This window comes from Theropithecus gelada, chromosome 1, assembly GCF_003255815.1.
Source record: "Theropithecus gelada isolate Dixy chromosome 1, Tgel_1.0, whole genome shotgun sequence".
Taxonomy (NCBI): Eukaryota; Metazoa; Chordata; class Mammalia; order Primates; family Cercopithecidae; genus Theropithecus; species Theropithecus gelada.
Window position 1 is genome coordinate 84,882,291 of NC_037668.1, and position 18,006 is coordinate 84,900,296.

Here is an 18,006-nt window from a genome sequence, read left to right on the forward strand (position 1 = left end):
TATAACGAGGATAATCAGACCTGCCACAAAGGCTATTTTTAGGATTAAAAATGATAGCACATGGGAAAACACTATAAACTCTAAAATGCTACAGCTATGCAAGGAACACAACCACAGCTAGATATATGATCTTAAGCAATTTACTCCCCATCTCTGGGCCTCTGTTTCATCCTCTGGAAAATCAGAGGTTTGGACTAGATTGTCTTTAAGGTATCTGTGCATGTTAAGAGTCTATGAAATATTTGCTGAGGACTAATTCAGGGTATTGTGCTACAGGGAATACCTAGAGGTATAAGACCAAGGTTCTGACTTCTGGAAGTCACAGTTTATCTCAGAATAGGAAAAGGGAAACATGTCTCACGTCCTAGCTCTATGGGACTTTATCCAGAGGGCAAGGATTTCCAGCATGCAGGCCCCATGGTTGAAGCTGTGCAGGTCCAGTGGGAGTCAGGAGAGCCTGGTGGTAGGGAAACAAGGAGGAGACTGGCAGCAGCAGTCCCATCGAGTGGTATAAGCCTGAATCATGGCAATGGTTGGGGAGAGAGGATGGGGAGAACCAATGTATGAGATATTTCTTATGTGGAATGGATGGCAAATGATGGATAAATGGGGAAGACGTGAGTTTCGGGTGGGGCATACTGAGTTCCAGGTGTCCTGAAACACCTACAGAGACTCATTTAGTAAATAGTTCCTATATGGGCTTGGATCTCAGGATAAGAGATTTGTGCTAGGTACAGATCTGACCATGAAAAGCTGTGGAAGAGGAAGAGATGGTTCTTGAGAGGAGAAGTGAGTGAAGGACAGTTATTCTTGGAAACCTCAGCACCACCAGCAGAGATAAGGCAATTCTTTTTGTTCATTTCCTGGAGCACATTGGGTTATGAGTGAATGAATGAGGATGCTAATTAACTTGCCTGGGCCTTCAGTTTCTTCCTCTATAATATGAAGAGTGTATGATGATTCTTATTTTTTCTTATAAATGAAAGAGTGCATTACACTGTAAGATTCTTTGTAATTTGTGTTCCTTTCCAAGGCACAAAAGGAGATGGGAAGACAAAAGAAATAGAGGTTTTGCTGAGCACCTATGACAGACATGTCAAGGCTGTGCTCAGTGGCCCAGCATCACCCATGCTACCTCCTCCTATTTTCACAGCAATGCTGGAAGGCAGCTGTGGAGCACTGCCGCCTGGGCAGATGAGTGAAGTGGCCCAGAGAGACAGTGACGCGTCCACCATCATGCAGCTGGTGTGCAGTGGTGTTAGGATCTGAGCCAAGGTCTGTTAATCTCTGGAGTATATATGGGCTTTTTCCGTTGCCCCATGCTGCCTGGAAGGAAACAGGGCCAGCAGTGACTCCACCAATCTCTTCCAACCTCTATGTAAGGCCTCTTTCATTCCTATATCCAGGATTGAGTCATTAGGGAGAAGAGCATCACGTAGTTTTCACCATCTCATATACACAGGATGTCACTCCCGACAAGGTCATTAACAATATGTTCTCACTTGGCAAAAGTCCTAAAAAGAGGATAATATTAACTACAGTGAAATCCGTGTCCATGACCGCCCCAGAGACCAGCAAAAATCAATTGCCTAGTAAAGTTGGATCTTTAATGAAAGGTCAAAGACTACTGGAAACCACAGGTGGATACTTTAAAATGGTTACTTGAGGCAGGATGCTGCACACCAGTGGGGGGCTGCAGAATGTGTTCTTATCTACTAATTTGACCAAGTTTGACAAAACAATACTGTCTGTGATTTAGCTTCTCCTAAGTATGTATTTGACAGCTCTGCAGGGTACCCTCTTCCTATTTCAACTACAAAACAGTTACATTGTGTTTTTAGCAACCAAGACAACTCCAGCGCCACAGTTGAGACTGAGCGGATAAGTAATGTACACACTAGCTATTAAGAGTCACAATTATTTTCCTCTCTGAGATTTGAAAGCCTATTAATGGGCAAGATGATCACTTACAGAAAGAACTTGGTAAAAAGTAGTTATATCTACCACATCTCTCATTTTTGCACCCAACTTTCATTATGCAAGGTGGCAATATAATGAAGTAATCAGCTGAATAAATAGTATGTTTGTAAATTACATCGGATGAAATGTGTGCGGTTTATTAGTACTACAAAATGCAAATCTGAAAGAAAGGCTAGCATTAAATTGCATTTAATTCCTGGGACTAATGAGGAGCCACATAAATTCTAGGCTCCACCAGGGCCTCTGTGTGTGGGAACAACACAAGACTTTCACCCCTATGAATTTCTATAGGAACAAACCTGATGGACATTTTGACCTACTGACTAAACTTCTGTCATTAAAAATCCTCTGTATGCTTTTAACATTGAAAAATTAAACAGGCTGAGAGAAGTACAAGAAATAATATAATAAACACCCATGTACTCACATCCAGATTGGCAACTGTTCATACTTTGGTACACTTGCTTCAAGTCTTTTTTTTTAATTTTTAATTTTGACATCTGCATGTTACAGCAGTCTCAATTTTGCTCCCCCCACCTTACCCCCAGAGGAGCTATTGCCATGAATTTGGTGTGTTTCCTTCCAGTCTCTTTTAAATAATTTGACATCTATAGACTATCTATAGTATTGCTTGTGTGTGCTTTATTCATACTTACACATACGATTCTACAACTTGCTTTTGTTAATCGACATTGCATTTCTGAAGCCTATCCATGTTGATTCATAAAGAGATCTAGTTCATTTCTTTTTTCTGGATGTTCTATTATATGACATGCATTGCATTTATTTTATTCCTTTTCCTTTTGAGGGACATTTATATTTTCCCAGTGTTTTGCGATTGCAAATAGAGCTACAGTAAACACCCTTGCTCAGGTCCTTGAACATGTGCCCCCTCTACTTAAAGGACTGGCAAGGAGGTGTCTTTCCTGGGGATGCAGAAAATGCTGTAGCCAGCATTAGGACACATTTCACCGGGCCCAGGTCTCCCACTCTCTTCCTAACAGGCGTCTCTGATCAAAATAAAGATGGATCCATCCAGTACAGCAGGATTGGGTCAGCAGTAAATTGCAAGCCATCAGCTTATATAGATGGGGTGCGTCAATATATTTTGGCTTTCGGTAGAAATGCCCTGACACAACAACTTTCTTGTCACACACAATTTGTTAAGCAGCTGCATCCCCTTTGCAAACAGCATCCTTTTTCTTTGCTAGAAGGGGCAGCTTCTGGGTGGCAGGTTTTCAATTTCTCTTCTCTCTGTTGTTTGCTGTGGTAGACATGAAATTTAAAGCAACATCTCAAGGCAACAAATGTGTGGCCCAGAGATGGAGAAATGGCACGGGAGGCCAGCAAGTCAGATACACAATGTGGGGGTTGGAGGGTGGGTTGGGGCAGGGAGGGGACAACGCATTAGTGAGAAGCAGAAGGATGCAGAGAGAGTGCAGGGATTCTGAGACCTGAACAAAACTGGATTTGAATCCATAGTTAGCTATTTGTTAAGTGGGTAGCCTTGGGACACTTATGTTTTCTGTTTCCCTCTCTGTGAAATGGTAAACAGTAGCACTTACATGGAATAGCTGTGAGGATTATAGCTAATGTTTCCAAGTGGCTGGTACGGAGTGGCAATATATAAATGATAGATCTTATGACACAGTGATTATGATTTCATTGTCTGACTTGATTACAAGAGTAAGTAAAAGCAAAAAACTCTCTTGGCCAATACGAAGGTGGTCTCAGCATTTTCTGTCCCAGAACTAAAGGCTATTCTTTTACTTCATGGATGGAATTCCAATACCTGATGTGTTCGAGACTGCCTCATGGGAATTACGAGTGGATGTCAGAACTATACCTGGATTCAGGTAAGGGTTTGAGACTCACCACACATGCATGAATCTTTTCTTGTCACTGAGGATCAGTTTGTTCTCCTACATAGTAAGAAGGAGAGATTACAGTCACCTCATGACATTGTGGTGACGATTAAATACAATTTTTCAGGCTGCACCCTAATCAACCATTTGCCCCTCCACTCCCTACCTCAGAGTGAACTTCCTAATATATAAATTTGATCATGTCACTCCTTTGCTTCAACCCTTCAATGTCCTCCCATTGCATTGCGGCGAGGATACGGTTCACGCTCCTTAGCTGGTACTCCTGCATCCCCTAACTCTGCCCATGACCTGATGCCTGCTCACTCCTACTCTATCTCATCCTTCTCAACTCCCTGCCAGGACCTGTGCTCAAGGCCCACTGTAGTGTCTGGAAGCTTCAGGAGCAAGCCAGCTCTCTCACACTCATGCATAGTTGCCTGTGCTGCTCCCTCTACCTGGCACACCTTTCAATCCCTTAGCCATTCGGCAAACACCCACTCACCTGTAGAGATTCAGTCCTAGCACTCTCTCTTCTCGAAGCCTTTCCAGGCCCCATGACCCACGGAGCTGATCATTCCCTCCTTGTTTGCTGGCTGCCCCTGTGGCATCTCTTGCAATGGTACACACAGCATGTGCTCACATGTCGGCATTCTTTGTGAGAACATAGGCTCATCTCTGTATCCTCAGAGCCCAACAGAAATCTCCACCCAGGGGCACAGTGCTATAGATAGGTTTGCTACAGTTCCCTTAAGTCCTCCATTCTGGAGACATTTTCTTGGGTCTTGAATGCTTCTCTGTGTACACACAGTACACACAAGGAAGGTTTTGGCAGCTTAGTTATTCTCTGGGCTAAATGGAGATTCTTGATCATCCTAATAGCTGTTACTTATTGAGTGGCCAATGGATAGGGACTGAATGCTCATCATGCTGTGGTTCCTACTGGCAACTCAACAGAACTGAGACCAGAGGCTGTGTCCCATGGGTAGGAGGTACTCCTCACACCAAGTGAAAGGTTTGTTCAGATCTCATTTTTGGACTAAGTAAAAGGAATGGAATTACAGTCCCTCTTCCCACAGGAGTGTTTACATGGAGGCCGGGGACACATGCACACTTCAGCATCTCATGGTAGGGGTTTCTCATGCATACAGAGCGTCCCCAGATTGCTACGTCACTGGCTCTTCTATCACTGGAGCCCCAGTTTGAGCTCCCACTAAGACATTCTCTTTAGCTTGTTTTGCACCCTATTAATGGAGACTAACAATAATGAAACAAATCAGTTAGCATTTAACTGCTGGGAACATTGTAGGAGGGGGAGAGAGAGAGAGAGAAAGTGTTTGTGTAAGAGGGGGATGGGAAAGAACCTGAGAATCTGAAGATTTGAGGTTGATGAGTAGGTAGAGTGGGTCAATCTCATTTATTAAAATCATCTCATGAATTGGCTCTTTTTTCCTCTGTACGTAACAAACTTTCTTTTTCATAAAGAATCACATGGAGGCTTTGTTCAGAATACAGAACAAATATCCTATTGTTCTCAGCATGACAAAATACATTTAAACATGTCAGTTTCTTACAGGAACTTTTGTTGAAATCAGCCGCTTGGTTCCACAATAATTTGAAGAGGGTTGATGATAGTATGTTAACAGATGCATGCAAATTGCCTCAAGAGACATTCCTCATTCAATAGACATGCGACAAAGAGATGGTCAGCATCATGTGGCTGCACCTTCCCTGTCATATTATTGATCAGCGAATTATTGGTAACTGTCACTTACCTGGAGCCAGGCAAACTGAGACAGCCCAGGGCAGCACAGAGAAGAAATAGCTCCACCAGCGCCCTCCACGCCGATGTCCTGGAATTCTTCATTTTCCCAATGTGACAGGAGATGCCACAGAGGCTGCTAGGCCCATGACAAGTCTGTGCTGTGAGTGCACTGTCAGCTTCTGTCCCCAAGAGCAAATAGCTCTGCAAAGTAAACAGAAAGCCACTAGTGACTGGAAACTCAGACTTTGCACAGACCAAAAACTTACCTGTCACTCTGGAAACCAACCACAATGATGAAAAATCTGTAGCATGATGGTGTTTATTCCTCTATAACTTTGGGGTAAGCTGCTAAGTGGACAGGCTATTAGTGAGGCTGCAAGGACTGTGGGCTCTAGGTCCAGACAGCCTGGGTTCAAGTACATTCTCTGTCACTGAGCAGATTGGTGCAAAAGTAATTGCGGTTTTTGTCATTGCTTTAAATGGCAAAAGCCACAATTACTTTTGCACCAACCTAATAGCTTTGGACTGTGGGCAAGTTGCTTTACTTCTGTGCCTCATTTTCCTTACTTGCAAAGTGGTGAGAATTAAACAAATTAATATAAGGAAATGATTAGAACAGGCCTATGTTGGGTGCTCAGATATGTAAGCTATTGTTACTTAGTAGAATTCAGGCTTTGGAGTCAGACAGGCCAAGGTTTGAATTCCATGTTTGCCTCTTTCCAGTTACGTGATTTTGAGCAAGTCAGTAAGAGGTTGTAGGGCTCCAGAGCCCATCTGCCTGAGTTCAAATTGCTTCTGTGTGATTCACCAGCTGTGTGGCCAGAGAAAATTACTAACCCTCTCTGGGCCTAAGTTCCTTCATCTATAAAACAGGGATAATAATAGTTCCAACCTCACCGGGTTGTTGTGAAGATTAAATAAATCTAAGTATTCAAAACATGTTGAGCATTGCCTGGCACATTCTATGTGCTCTCTCTACAAGTGAGCTGATATTTTCATTGACTGTCTCTGATTCTGTTTCCTCATATGTAAAATTAGGACTATGCCGACTTACCACTCACAGTTGGGAGAGTCAGACCAAATACCCAATGTGTAAATGTTGAACAAATAGGCATTATAGAAATAACTACATGACATTTTGGGAGGCCGCGGCGGGTGGACCACGACGTCAGGAGATCGAGACCATACTGGCTAACATGGTGAAAACCCGTCTCTACTAAAAATACAAAAGAAATTAGCTGGGTGTGGTGGTAGGCGCCTGTGGTCCCAGCTACTCGGGAGGCTGAGGCAGGAGAATGGCGTGAACCTGGGAGGCGGAGCTTGCAGTGAGCCGAGATCGCGTCACTTCACTCCAGCAGTGAGACTGCATCTCAAAAAAAAAAAAAAAAAAAAAAAAAAAGAAAAAGCAAAAAGAAATCACTACATGAGAATAATTATCTAAATATATATGTGTTGTTGTTATTGCTTGTATCCCAAAAGATGCAAATGACTGAGATTCTCCAACCTACCTTCCTGAAAACCAACCCTGACTCCCCAGAATCAACATATTAAAGTCCAAACTGCACCAACCTGGCATTTACAAAACCAACCTGCAACACATAAAGGGCTGATTCCATGTGTTGGATGGCGGTCCTGTTGCTTTTGCTATTGCGATGTGGGTGAGGAACCTCACATGGGAGAGGCAGCTTGCAAGGTATGAGGGTGGGCTAGTGGAAAGAACACAGACTGGATTTGCTTTCCTTAAACACAGTTACAGAGTTTCTCTAAGACTCTGTTTTCTCATCTGTGAAATGGGGATAATAATTCATTACTGCCTACTTGATAAGTTTGTTTTGGGTTTGAACGTACGAAATGGTAAGCCTCCCCCTCCTGCCTCCCTGCAGAGTAGCTGGGTTGGGGTTGGAGAATCAAATAAGGAAGTATAGTGAGGGGAAGGATGGGAAAGCCACAGAAGATGGTAGTCTTCTCACATTGTGTCCAAAACACAGAACACAAGTTCTCTGCCAGACCACCCAGGGTGCATCCCAGTTGTCGTAAGCCTAAGTACAAGGCAACATGTCACCGTTGTCCCAAAGGATGCAACTGACCTGAACTTTGACACAATTGATTGTGGTGGTTAATCATTTGTAAACAAGCAGAAAATTGTGTTTCAAGAAAGATCCATGTCTTGTCTCCTATCTGCCTGCCTTTAAGAGAAATCAAACCCTTAGCAGACAGGGCTCCCCTTCGACTTTCGCCCTCCTCAACCTGATGTTCAAACGGAGGAGCCTGCAGGCTTAGAGAGGACAGTTACACGAGTGAATCCTGTGCTCTCTCACCTCCAGGATTTTTGCATGCCGTTCCCTCTGTCCAGAGTATGTGCCACTTAGCTAAATACGACTCATTATTCAAATTTTATATTAATGTCATTTGCTCAAGAAAGCCTTCCCGATAGATTCTCCTGGGCTTCTTCCGCTCCAGGTGCCCCTGTCTCCTTGAGTTCCAACCTCATTGCGCCCCCTGGTGGTTTCTCAGTGCAGCTCACCTGAGATCCGGCCTGGAGGACGGCCGCCTCAGGCTGTAGGGAAAATAATACACATATTTTTCAGGGACGGTTCTTAGCAATTTAACAGTTTCCCCATACATCATCTTATTTGATTTTGACAATAAGCCAAGAAACTTAATATAATCTTCCAAGCCTCTGAGACGGGGTTTCACAGCTGTCTCCACAGCTGGTTAGTAGGAAATCTATGGCTAGACACACTTTTTTTTTTCTGACTCCTAAACGCTCCTTTTTCTAATTCTGAAGCTTCCCCTTGCCTTTAGGATGTGTTAGCACTGCTTTAAGTCTATTACAGTTATCACACCATACCACTCTTCTGGTCTAGCTGCTCTTACTCAGGGCTATAGATCTCATCTCTGACCATGCGAGAGCTTTGAAACTGATCATATGTCTCTAGGCCTTTAAACTATATGTAGGAATTTGTAACTCTAAGTCTACGGATCCACTAACAGTTTGTTGTTTTTCCAACTTTTGTTAACTGATTTTCCAGCCTCCACCCAGTTCCACAGTCAATGCCACTTTTCACTTTTCTGCTATGGCAGCGCTCCACTCCTGATACCTATTTTTGTATTAGCTTTTGCTGCATAGCAAATAATCCCAAAATTGTAGATTAAAATAATCATCATTTATCAGCTCACAATTCCTTGGGTCATCAAATAGGCCTAGACTAAGACGGGTGCCGGCCTTGCCTTGGTTCAGCCAACTGGTAGGTCAGCAGGAGCCTGCTTGGTCCAGGATGGCCTTACTCACCTGCCTGACGATTCATTCTGCGTGTCAGTTAGTGTTGGCCATTGGCTGAAGTGATGAAGTAAATGGGCCACATGACTCCAAATAGACTAACTCAGGTTTGATCTCAGGGTGATCTAACGGTTTCAAAAAGCAGCAAGAAAAGACAAGTCCCAGTGCACAAGTGCTTTCCAAACCTCTGCTTGCCTGGGGTTTCTTACTGTCTTCTTGGCTGAAGCAATGGCCAAGCCCATATTCAAGAGCTGGAGACAGAGCTTATACTGGTTGATGGGAGGAACAGCAGAGTCACTTTGCAAAGGGGCATGCCTACAATTTTGGAAGGAATTCGTGGATATTTGGCAATTTATCACAGACATGTGACACTTTCAGGCTGAACCACTTAAGAGCCAGTGTGCCCTCTTCATTTCTGTCTTCTGTCCTGTGGATTTGGAAGCATGTGTTGACAGAACACTGTCTTACAGTGAAGGAAGCCTAAACCCCTGAGTCACTGGATGGAGGAGAGCCGTTGCTGACCCATAAAGGACTTCATGTGAGTTAGAATTCAATTTTTGTTGTGCTGTGTCATTGGCATTTGGTGGTTTATATGTTGCTGCAACAATACCTACCCCATTCTGACCAATATACTTTTAACACACTCTTACATTGCATTAAAAATTTGATGTGTGTATACATTTTTCTGGGGGAAAAAATCCATAACTTTCCTGAGATTCTTAAAAGGACTTAAGATTTAAAAGAAGTAAAACAAAACAAAGCATTTCTTTGAGAGATATCTTTTTCAGCCAACATAATTATGTGTCTCCCTTTGAAGATCATGTGACATAGTGTGAAGTATTTGAGGCTTCAGAAAGACTGAGGTATCTCATTTCTCCCGTGACTTAGTTTACAACCTGGACAAACCCCTTAAGCCCTCTAAGCAGTAGTTTACTGAGTTTAAAATGCAGGTTTGTTGATAAAACACTTCAACAGTCATTTGTAGAGCACCTGCTAGATGCCAGGTGCAATGCTAGGTGACTGGGTATCAAGATGAGTATGTAATGGACTTTCCCTATGAAAGCTCACAGCTTAGTGAGACAGGCAGGCACAGCAATACATCACAGCAGTACAGTGTGACGATGAGAGAGTTTGCACAGCATAGCTCGGGCATCAGCCAAGTATGTGTATGGCCATTGGAAAAGCATTCTCAGGAATGAGGTGATACTTAAGGGTTAAAGAGAAGTTAGCGAATGAAAGGGAGGACATGCGGCATTATGGAGAGAGGGGTCATCAAAGTTATGATCCAAAGGTGAGGAAGCTCACTGGGTTTGCGGAAACCATATGCCATTCAGTGTTGCTGTAGCTACAGAGTTCAGCATGAGCAATGGAAAGAAATGAAACAGGAGAGGCAGGCAGGAGCCATATCAGGTAGGACCTGATGAGCATGCTAATGACATGGATTTTATCCAAACTGCGAGAGAAGCTATTGAAGGGTGTTAGGAGGGGAAGAAAGGGGACTGCTTTCTTTGAGAGATTACTCTTGCTACAGTATAGAGAATGGATTAGAGGGAGGCAAATTGGAGCCGAGAGACCTGTTAGGAGGCTGTCCTAAGAGTCCACTGAGAAATGATGCAGGCCTGAAGTAAGGCAGTGGTAGCAGAAGAGAGAGTAGAGATGCAGAGGAAGGCATAAACTTAATACCTGTCTTATGATATTGAGGGAAGAAAATAACACACTCTCAGTGAACAGCGAAGGGCTTTGTACACTGCACAGCTCTGTGCAAAGCTGGAATTATGATGACCGAGGTTATGGTTCTCTACTAAGGAAGGTATATTAAGTCCCCGGGGCTGAGCCTGGCAGCTGTTCCAGGTGACACCACCCTATACAGCACACATTTCTCCCTTCATCACCCACAGCCCCATGGATTACAGCATGGGCTTGTCCACCTTCAGGTGAGCTCTTTGTCTTCCAGGCTTACCTTCCCTGGATCCTGGAGGACAGAATCTATCTCCCTCCTATTGTTCTAGAACCTTAATCAGTGTCTGGGAAATGCTGACGTCTACTGTTTCCACTGTAGATTTTTCCTTGTGGCCTGGGGAACCTGATTTTCAAAAGTCCTTAGCTGACTGCTGTGATAACTACATCACCGAAGGTGGTTATGGGTATTGGAATGCATTATCCATTGCATGGGTATTATCACCACTGTGGTTCAAAATTTTCCCAGAAAGAAGTGTGGGTTGGCTGAGTGGGCAACAAGGTTATTGGAGGGCTATCTGGGGAAAATAAAACCTGAATGAGAAAAATAAGTGACTCTATTCCCAATTGGAAAAATAAGAAGGAAAAAAATTAACAGATAGATAATGACAGCCAGCAAAATGATCGTCCTGTGGCAAAGAGAATTGCCAGGTACAGAGCCCAGATCCCCTTCCTCTTAAGCTACACTACATGCCCCAGCTTACCTTGCAATTATACTTAGCCCTGTGACTGCAGTCTGGTTAATGGAATATAGGGAGAAGTGGCATGTACTGTTTTATGTCTGACCCATGATAAACCTCCAGTGTGTAATCCTACACTCTGTTTTTTCCTCATATGCCAGCTATATGTGGAGACCCCTGGTGATCTTGAAAGTTAGTGTTGAAGAGGGTAGAACCTCTGGCAGCCTGGGTTCCTGCATGACTGCCTGGAGCAGAATCTTCCCCACTCTCTGCTGATTAGACTATGCAAGAATAAGGAAGAAATTTCTATTGTATTAGGCCACTGAGATGTCACTGTTTTTCTGTTATAGTGGCTAGCATTACCTAAACAAATACACTCTCCTTCCCCAAATCCTCATTCTCCACCTCACAAAACTGGGAAGCATTCACTAGAAAGGAGTCACAGGTTGAAAATCGCTTTCTAAGTGTTCGATGTCTATGACATGGATGTGGTGGTGGCAGGAGGGCAGTGTCTATTTAGCAGAGGAGGCTAACTATCTATTCTAGGGTTTTGTTTGTTCTCTGTGTTGATAGATATGGAAATTCTGTGTCCTTTATTATGTGTATTTCTGTATATAAAGAAAGGATATCTATTTATCTGTAGACATGCACAGGTGCCCTGTTTCTTCTATTGTGCATGGTCTTATAAATTATAGGTAAGTATTTCTCTCTGGCTGCAAAAGAGGCTTAGATGTAGAATACTGTGTAAGCCATGTAGCTCAGGAACAGATAGTGGTATGGTTTGGCTGTGTCCCCATCCAAATCTCATCTTGAATTCCCATGTGTTATGGGAGAGACCCGGTGGGAGGTAATTGGCTGATGGAGGCAGGTCTTTTCCATGCTGTACTCGTGATAGTAAATAAGTCTCGCAAGATCTGATGATTTTAGCTCTCTTCTCTTGTCTGCCACCATGTGAGTTATGCCTTTCACGTTTCACCATGACTGTGAGGCCTCCCCAGCCACACAGAACTGTAAGTTCATTAAACCTCTTTATTTTGTAAATTGCCCAGTCTCAGGTATGTCCTTATCAGCAGCATGAAAATGGACTGATACAGTTAGGATGTGTACCAAGAACTGTTGGTCAGCACTGACGGTGACCATGAGCACTGTATAACCAGGTGAAAGTGGACTGATACAGATAGGATGTGTACTAAGAACTGTTGGTCAGCACTGACGGTGACAATGAGCAATGTATAACCAGGTGAGAACGGACTGATACAGATAGGATGTGTACTAAGAACTGTTAGTCAGCACTGACGGTGACCATGAGCACTGTATAACCAGGTGAAAATGGACTGATACAGATAGGATGTGTACTAAGAACTGCTGGTCAGCACTGATGGTGACAATGAGCAATGTATAACCGGGTGGATGCAAAAGGTCAACAGTGTGCTCCAAGGCGAGGCGTTCACCAGAGTGCTGAGAGGAGAGCTGACCTCGCAGATGTTGTCTCCATCATTTGGGATGTGCTCACCAAATACAAGGGGGCAGACTGAAGAGAGCTCTTTAGGTACAATTTGACTTGGTGCTAGTTATTTAGGGCCAGGTGTGGGCATGATATGTTTAATACTGGAGGTACAGTATATCATATGTTCTATTAAGTCCTTTTTTTGGTTCCCAAAAATCTTTGAATATTTTACTGACCTCATGAGCCATAAGGCATTGACATCATTGGGATATGCAATGAAGCATCTCCAGCTCAACTCAGAGCAACTCATTTTCACAAGCGTTTTTAAATGTAAGTACAGATAATTGAAAGGGTACTCACTTTCTACTCCAGATAGTTCCAGGAATGCTAGAAATGTGTGCGGAGGAAAAATGGAATTCTACCTGGCAATGTGCCTTGAAACTAATTCCCTGGGAGACTTGAAACAACTAGATGGATTATGTAGTTGCATTGATTTTGTGGATTAAGGGTGGCAAATGGTGGAATTTAGGCCACCCTGTACATCTGTTCATTTGCTCACTACAAGATCAAGTTCAAACTGTTTAGCCTAGCAAATTAACAATTTTTCAATCTCTATGCTCCAGCTACTCCAAACTTCTTCTCTTTTTTTTGATATGGAGTCTCGCTCTGCCACCCAAGCTGGAGTGCAGTGGTGCAATCTCGGTTCACTGCAACCTCTGCCTCCCAGGTTCCAGCAATTCTCCTGCCTCAGCCTCCCAAGCAGCTGGGATTACAGGCACCTGCCACCTCGCCCAGCTAATTTACATATATATATGTAATTATATATATATATGTAATTATATATATATATTTTAGTAGAGACAAGGTCTTACTGTGTTAGTCAGGCTGGTCTCAAACTCCTGACCTCAGGTGATCCATCCATTTCAGCCTTCCAAAGTGCTAGGATTACAGGCGTGAGCCACCGCGCCCAGCCCAAACGTCATACCAATTTGAACACTGCATAAGTTCATTTATTCATTCAAAAAATATATGTTCAGTGTCCACTGTGTTCTGGACCCTGTGCTAAGTGGAGGATTCAGCAGTAAATATCACTCTTGGCTCCCTACCTTCATGGAGTTTCCAGTTTCATGGAGGAAATAAACCCAAGTAATTGAACACATCTATAATTATGACTCGGGTAACTTTAAGTAGAGAACCATGTACTTTCTTGACGACACGAGTGGGGTGACTGTAGAAGAGGAGTCTGGGAAACTTCCCCTGTGCTTGTGAAGCCCCAAGCCGAAGAGCAAAGTGATTGACTAGTCAGGCTTTTGAACTATGATGCAATTACTGATGTTACATAGTGTCAGGGTTTCTGTTATCTGATACAGTCATAAGAAACTACCTGAATGCTTAGTGTCTGAAAACATTAATTATGTTACCATTACTCACAATTCTGTAGCTAAAGAATTCAGGCTGGCCAAGCAGGAAGGGTCATCTCTGTTCCATGTGATGTCTGCTGGGGCTGGAAGATTCCCAGTGGTTTCTCCACTCACAGGTTTGTTGACTCGGCTCAGAAGCTTGATGGCCGAGGGTTAGATGGGACAGCCTGACTGGGGCTGTGTTTCTCCTCAGGCCTCCTCCTCTTCAGGTGGCCACCTAGCAGGCTTCTCCACAGGATCTCTCCAATAGTGGAACTAGAGTTCTCACATGACATCTCAGGGCTCCCAAGAGTAGAAATGCAGAAGTTGCCAGATCTTAAGGCTGTAGACTGGAACTAACATAGACTTGCTTCTATCATATTCTGCTGATTAAAATGAGTCACAGGGCCAGCCCAGACTCAATTTGGGAGACAGCAACACAATACAGGTGGGGTAGTGCATTGGGAACAGTCTCTGAAGACCAGTTACCACATTCAGGAAGTGGCATTGCTTAATGAAGGACTTTTTAAAAAATACAAGTTTTAGTCAAAGAGCCCCTTTCTCCCCAAGAATGTGCAAGTACCTTCCTTTAGCCAATGCTGACAGAGAATATGGCTTACAGAGGTAGGTGGAACTTTTTGATGAGAGATATGTATGCCACTGTACCGACAAACCACAGGGAAACATCCTGTCCAGACTCACAAGTGCAGTAATTCTTTGATCAGGACTTAAGACTTACAGTGAAAGGCTGGGCACAGTGGTGCACACCTGTAATCCCAGCACTTTGGGAGGCTAAAGCAGGAGAATTGCTTGAGACTAAGAGTTTGAGAGCAGCCTGGACAAGACCCCTGTGCAAGACCCCATCTGGTATGGTGGCACACACTTGTAGTCCTAGCTACTTGGGAGGCTGAGGTAGAAGGATTGCTCCAGCCCTGGAGTTTGAGGCTGCAGTGAGCTAGGATTGTGCCACTGTGCTCTACCCTGGGAGAGAGAGTGAGACCCTTTCTCTAAAACACAGTAAAGACATAAAAAAGACTTAGAATGAACTTCAAGAATTGGCAGGTACAATAAGAAAGATCTTTCTTCAAAGGATTTTAAGACCCTCGATGAAGGGAAATGATGTAATCCAAAGATGGGGCATGAGAGAGAAGAGCAGGGACCCTCTAAAGATGATCACCAGATCTCACAAGCAAACCACAGCAAGTAGAACTCAGTCCTGCCTGACCAGAGGCCATTCCCTTTGCCAAGGAAGACACCAAATCTGAAATCTAGCATTTCTACAGTTTGTTGTACATTTCTGCTTAACTGATTTAACTGTGGTAAATCAAACACATGAAATTAGGCTAGGATTGCACATACATTAAGAGGGCGACTCTTCAGGCAGAACATCTGTTGGTAGAGCCTATCTCTACAACTTACTGAATGTGTGGCCATGGGCTATGTTACTTAGCATTTCTGTTCAGGACTGTGAAAGTGCTTAGCACAGTGCCACACATGACAGGAAATGGTAACTATTAATATCATCATTGGTTATGTTCTGGATGTTAATTTCATAATTTCCAACTTAAACAGCCTTCCAGCCAGACAATTGACTCGATGGGCTCCTGTATCTATCCATTGATGTGAAAAGTTTAGCAACCAGAGTCCTTTTTTCAGAAGGGAAGATTTATTTCTGTCTAGATGGAGTCAGCATCCAACTTTGCAGAATTCGCTAGAGAGGAAAAGCCTGACTTCATAAACCTGGCTACCTACACATGGTTCACAAACAGCAGGTCAAAGTCAAGGATGAATACAGGACACCTAAATTATACTGACTGATATGGTTTGGCTGTGTTCCCACCCAAGTCCCATCTTGAATTGTAGCTCGCATAATTCCCACATGTCTTGGGAGGGATCCAGTGGGAGGTAATTGAATCATGGGTGCAGGTCTTTCCCATGCTCTTCTCGTGATAGTGAGTAAATCTCATGAGATCTGATGGATTTATAAAGGGGAATTCCCCCACATAAGCTCTCTTGCCTGCTGCCATGGAAGACGTGTCTTTGCTTCTCCTTTGCCTTCTGCCATGATTGTGAGGCCTCCCCAGCCATGCTGAACTGTGAGTCCATTAAACCTCTTCCCTTTATAAATTACCTAGTCTCGGGTATGTCTTTATTAGCAGCACGAGAACAGACTAACACACTGACTGACCAACCCAATTACCCTTTTGTTGTTGTTTGATATAGAAACAAGACATTTAAGGAGTCTTGTAAGTATACATGCGGTGTTGATTTTGTTTCAAAATATTGTTATACTTTATAAGTTTCTGTTTCTCCTGAATGCACTAGTCTATTAACTCTAATACATGTTTGGATAGCTGCACTTGTCAAAATGTGCAACTGTTATTCCTCAGAGGCCCCTGACACCAGAATCTCTATATGTGAGCCAGGTATAGAGGAGTTCCCTGTCTTCTTAAGGGATGACATGAGAGAAAGGCTACATGCACAAGCTCTACAGCCCTGACACATGGTGCAAAAGTGGGCTGCCACCCTTACTAGCTGTGCTTCTTAACTTCGTTTTTCCTGTCTGGAAAATAGGGTGAATTGTGCCCACCTTATGGGGCTCCTGTGAAGATCAAATGGGTTACCATACATAAAATGTTTAGAACAATTCTGGGCACATGATGAGTACCTTATATAAGCATTAGCTATGATAATTATTCAGCTTCTACATCTATGTGGAAGTTTTTAATTTTATTTCATTAGTTTTGGGGGAAGAGTTGGCTTTTGGTTACATGGATAATTTCTTTACTGGTGATATCTGAGATTTTGGTGCACCTGTCACCCAAGCAGTGTACACTATATCCAATGTGTAGTCTTTTATCCCTCACCACTCTCACCCTTCCCTGCGAATCCATTATATCATTCTATGCCTTTGCATCCTGGTAGCTTAGCTCCCACTTATAAGTGAGAACATAAGGATATTTGGTTTTCCATTCCTGAGTTACTTCACTTAGAATAATGGCCTCCAACTTCATCCAGGTTGTTGCCAATGCCATTATGTGGAAGTTTATCCCAGTTCTCAGGCCACCCCTGTCTGGACCCTGACTCTGAACCTCAAGGACTTCCTTAAACAAGTGTGGGAAGAGGGCAGAGAGGTGGCCTTTTCCAATGTAGAGATCTGCCTGATGCCTAAAACCTAGCCCCAGATTTGAGATTCTTCTATGAGACTGAATGGAGTAGGAGGAAACATTCTGTGATTCATGCTACAGAATGAGGTTTGGCCCATTCTTGACACTTGCATACCATCTGTGTGTGTTCTGGGGCAGGTGGAGTCTCCCTTCTGAGTCTCTGGTTCTCACCTACACAATATGGTAGCAATCCCTGTGGGAAGGAGCCCACAGGCACTTCAGACCCAGGCAGACTTGCTGCTGAGGCAGGGCAAGCCTAAGTGCCCACACATCCAGAGTCACCTGGATTCCCTTAAGGTCTGGAAAGTAGACGATGCCCAGAGCCCAGCTACTAGAAATGGGGCACAAGGACCCTAAAAGCCTGGCAGGCAAGCTGATTTGTGTTCAGATGCTTGAAGAGTAAGTGGCTGGGGACTCTTACACTCTCCAAATCTTATGACTTGTGTCCTCAGAGGCTGGGAGTAGGACAGCCTGTGAGTGTGTTCTGCAAGCACTACATGTCTCTGAGGCTGGCTTGTCCTTCCCATGCAGGCTACTTTCCAAGCCCTCTAGAATGAGCCAGGCCTCTCCAGTCTGCTCCAGCATCTGCTCTGACCCTCTGCTCCTGTTAGCACCTTCTCCTGTTACTCCTACCATCCATGAGTTCTGTTAGTTGGCTATCCTTTGGTGGGAGGCCGTTCCACCTAAT

General features: G+C 43.7%; 1 protein-coding gene across 3 annotated transcripts in view; it reads right to left on the reverse strand.

Moving 5' to 3' along the window:
- Positions 1–5,902, reverse strand: part of C8B (complement C8 beta chain) — a 37,083-nt gene extending 31,181 nt beyond the window's left edge. Inside the window, exons 1-2 of one of the 3 annotated variants that reach the window (XM_025396694.1) lie at positions 5,618–5,902; positions 3,546–3,772 (exon numbers count right to left, since the gene is read on the reverse strand). Coding sequence is in view for 1 of the 3 variants with exons in the window: in XM_025396683.1 (XP_025252468.1) it covers positions 5,618–5,709 (92 nt within the window). In the remaining 2 variants the exon portion in view is untranslated. The remainder of the gene's footprint in view (positions 1–3,545; positions 3,773–5,617) is intronic. The other 2 variants (XM_025396705.1, XM_025396683.1) reach the window with 2 other exon arrangements.
- Between the last annotated feature and the right edge of the window lie 12,104 nt (positions 5,903–18,006).